General features: G+C 41.3%; 1 protein-coding gene across 1 annotated transcript; it reads left to right on the top strand.

Annotated features, from left to right (window-relative positions):
* The first annotated feature begins 9 nt into the window (after positions 1–9).
* LOC111389275 (ethylene-overproduction protein 1-like) lies at positions 10–2,611 on the top strand. The gene has a single exon (XM_023014189.1). It carries the CDS (start codon positions 578–580, stop codon positions 2,609–2,611), a length of 2,034 nt encoding a protein of 677 aa, XP_022869957.1. The 5' UTR covers positions 10–577.
* The last annotated feature ends 9 nt before the right edge of the window (positions 2,612–2,620 follow it).

Here is a 2,620-nt window from a genome sequence, read left to right on the forward strand (position 1 = left end):
AAAAAAAAAAATCCCTTCTATTATCAGGCCCGAATTTTGCGGGAGGGAAAATGCACAATACGCAGAGAAATGGGTAGCTTATACACTGCCTTTTTCTTCAGAGGTTCTCCTTTTCTAGCGGATCTTGAAACGCCCATTACATTGTAATTGTTGTCTTTGAAAGTAGCAATTGTACAATCAAACTTGTAGATATATAGATACAGATATTTATAGAGAGAGGGAAAGAGGGAAACAGTGTGGCCGTTTACAGGCCACGGGCAAACCCCATTCGTCATCATCGTCGTCGTCGTTGTTGAAACAAATAAAACAGAAAAAAATAGGGAAAAAAATAAAGACCCAATTTTTTCTTTTTTCGAAAAAATATTGATAACAATCTCCTGCAACACCATTGTTGTTTGTATTTGAAGTTTTCTTTTTTCTTTCTCATACGGTGGTGTTTGCAAGTTTAATTTTTGAGTTTTTTATGTTTACTTTTCTGGGATTTCATTTTGTGAAATTTTGCATTTTTTATTTTTTATTATTATTTTTTTGTTTATGTAATTTTTGTAATTATTTTTGGAATTTTGAGTAAGGCAAGATGCAGAATAATATATTTACTACAATGCGTAGTTTGAAGATGATGGATGGGTGCAAGGGCACCCAAGTATACTCTGTTAATAATCCGACAACCACTGGTGGCGGCGGTGGTGGTGTGGGGGAGAAATTTATACAACACCTGCAAGATCATTTGAGGGTTAATCCGAATTGGTCGAAATCTCATCGTCGTTACAATAGTTTATCTGGGAATTGTAATGTGAATTCGAATGAATTGGTTGAGGCATTAGCGATATATGGGCTTCCTCAGTTGGATCTCATTGAGCCCCAGATAGAGCCGTGTCTTAAATTTGTCGAGTTTGTGGAGATCTTAGCTGAGGCTTATAGAAAAATGGTGAATTGCCCTCAATTTGAGAGATCAGGATTGTATCTTGAGCAATGTGCAATATTTAGGGGGTTGCCTGATCCGAAATTGTTTAGGAGATGTCTTACATCGGCTAGGCAACACGCTGTGGATGTGCATTCTAAGGTCGTGCTTTCAGCTTGGTTGAGGTATGAGAGGAGGGAGGACGAGTTTATTGGTATATCGGCCATGGATTGTTGTGGGCGGATCATGGAATGCCCGAGGAGTTCACTTGTTTCAGGGTATAATCCCGAGTCTGTGAATGATCCTTGTTCGTGTCCCCGTGTTCTGGAGGAAAGTGGGGAGGCTAATTTTGAGGACGAAAGCATGGAATGCTCGACTTCGTTCAGTTTTAATGATGATGTTGATTATGATATGTATTTTTGTGTTGGTGATGATGAGGTGAAGTGCAATAGATATAACATGGCCTCAATTTCCAGACCATTTAACGCAATGTTGTATGGTAGCTTCATGGAATCACGGAAAGAAAGGATATATTTTTCCCAGAATGGGATTTCAGCAAATGGGATGAGAGCCGCGGAGGTGTTTAGCAGGACGAAGAGTGTAGATTCGTTTGATTCGAATATTGTCCTGGAACTTCTTTTATTGGCTAATAAGTTTTGTTGTGAGGAAATGAAGTCTGCTTGTGATGCACATTTAGCATCTCTGGTCGGCGATATGGACAATGCTATGCTGCTAATTGAATATGGATTGGAGGAGACTGCATATCTTTTAGTGGCAGCTTGCTTGCAGGTATTTTTGAGGGAGCTACCAAATTCGATGCACAATCCAAATGTCACAAGGCTGTTCTGCTCTTCAGAGGGACGCGAAAGACTAGCATTGGCGGGGCATTCTTCATTTTTGCTGTACAGTTTTTTGAGCCAGATAGCAATGGAGGAAGACATGAAATCAAACACAACTGTAATTCTGTTGGAAAGAATGGGAGATTGTGCTGCTGAAAATTGGCAAAAGCAACTTGCATCCCATCAGCTAGGGTGTGTGATGCTCGAGAGGGAGGAATACAAGGATGCCCAGAAATGGTTTGAAGCAGCTGTGGAAGCTGGTCATGTTTATTCTTTAGTTGGCGTAGCTAGAGCCAAGTTTAAGCGTGGTCACAAGTACAAGGCATACAAGTTGATGAACTCACTCATTTCTGACTACACGCCTTGTGGGTGGATGTACCAGGAACGATCTCTGTATTCTAGTGGAAAAGAGAAGATGATGGATTTGGATACCGCTACTGAAATGGACCCCACTCTTTCCTATCCATACAAATATAGGGCTGTCTCTATGGTGGAGGATAAACTCGGGGGTGCTATCTCTGAGATTAACAAAATAATCCGTTTTAAGGTCTCTCCCGATTGCCTTGAGCTCCGTGCATGGTTTTCAATTTCCCTCATGGATTATGAAGGGGCTCTAAGAGATGCTCGAGCGCTTCTAACTCTGGATCCCCATTACATGATGTTTCATGGGAAGCTGGAGGGCTGCCACTTAGTCGAACTCTTATCTCATCATGTTCAGCAATGGAGTCATGCTGATTGCTGGATACAACTTCACGATAGATGGTCGTCTGTAGATGATATTGGCTCTCTTGCTGTTGTACACCAAATGTTGGATAACGATACCGGGATGAGCCTGTTGCTATTTCGCCAATCTCTCATCCTCCTGCGGTGAGTTTGGATG

Source organism: Olea europaea, unplaced genomic scaffold, assembly GCF_002742605.1.
Source record: "Olea europaea var. sylvestris unplaced genomic scaffold, O_europaea_v1 scaffold5739, whole genome shotgun sequence".
Taxonomy (NCBI): domain Eukaryota; kingdom Viridiplantae; phylum Streptophyta; class Magnoliopsida; order Lamiales; family Oleaceae; genus Olea; species Olea europaea.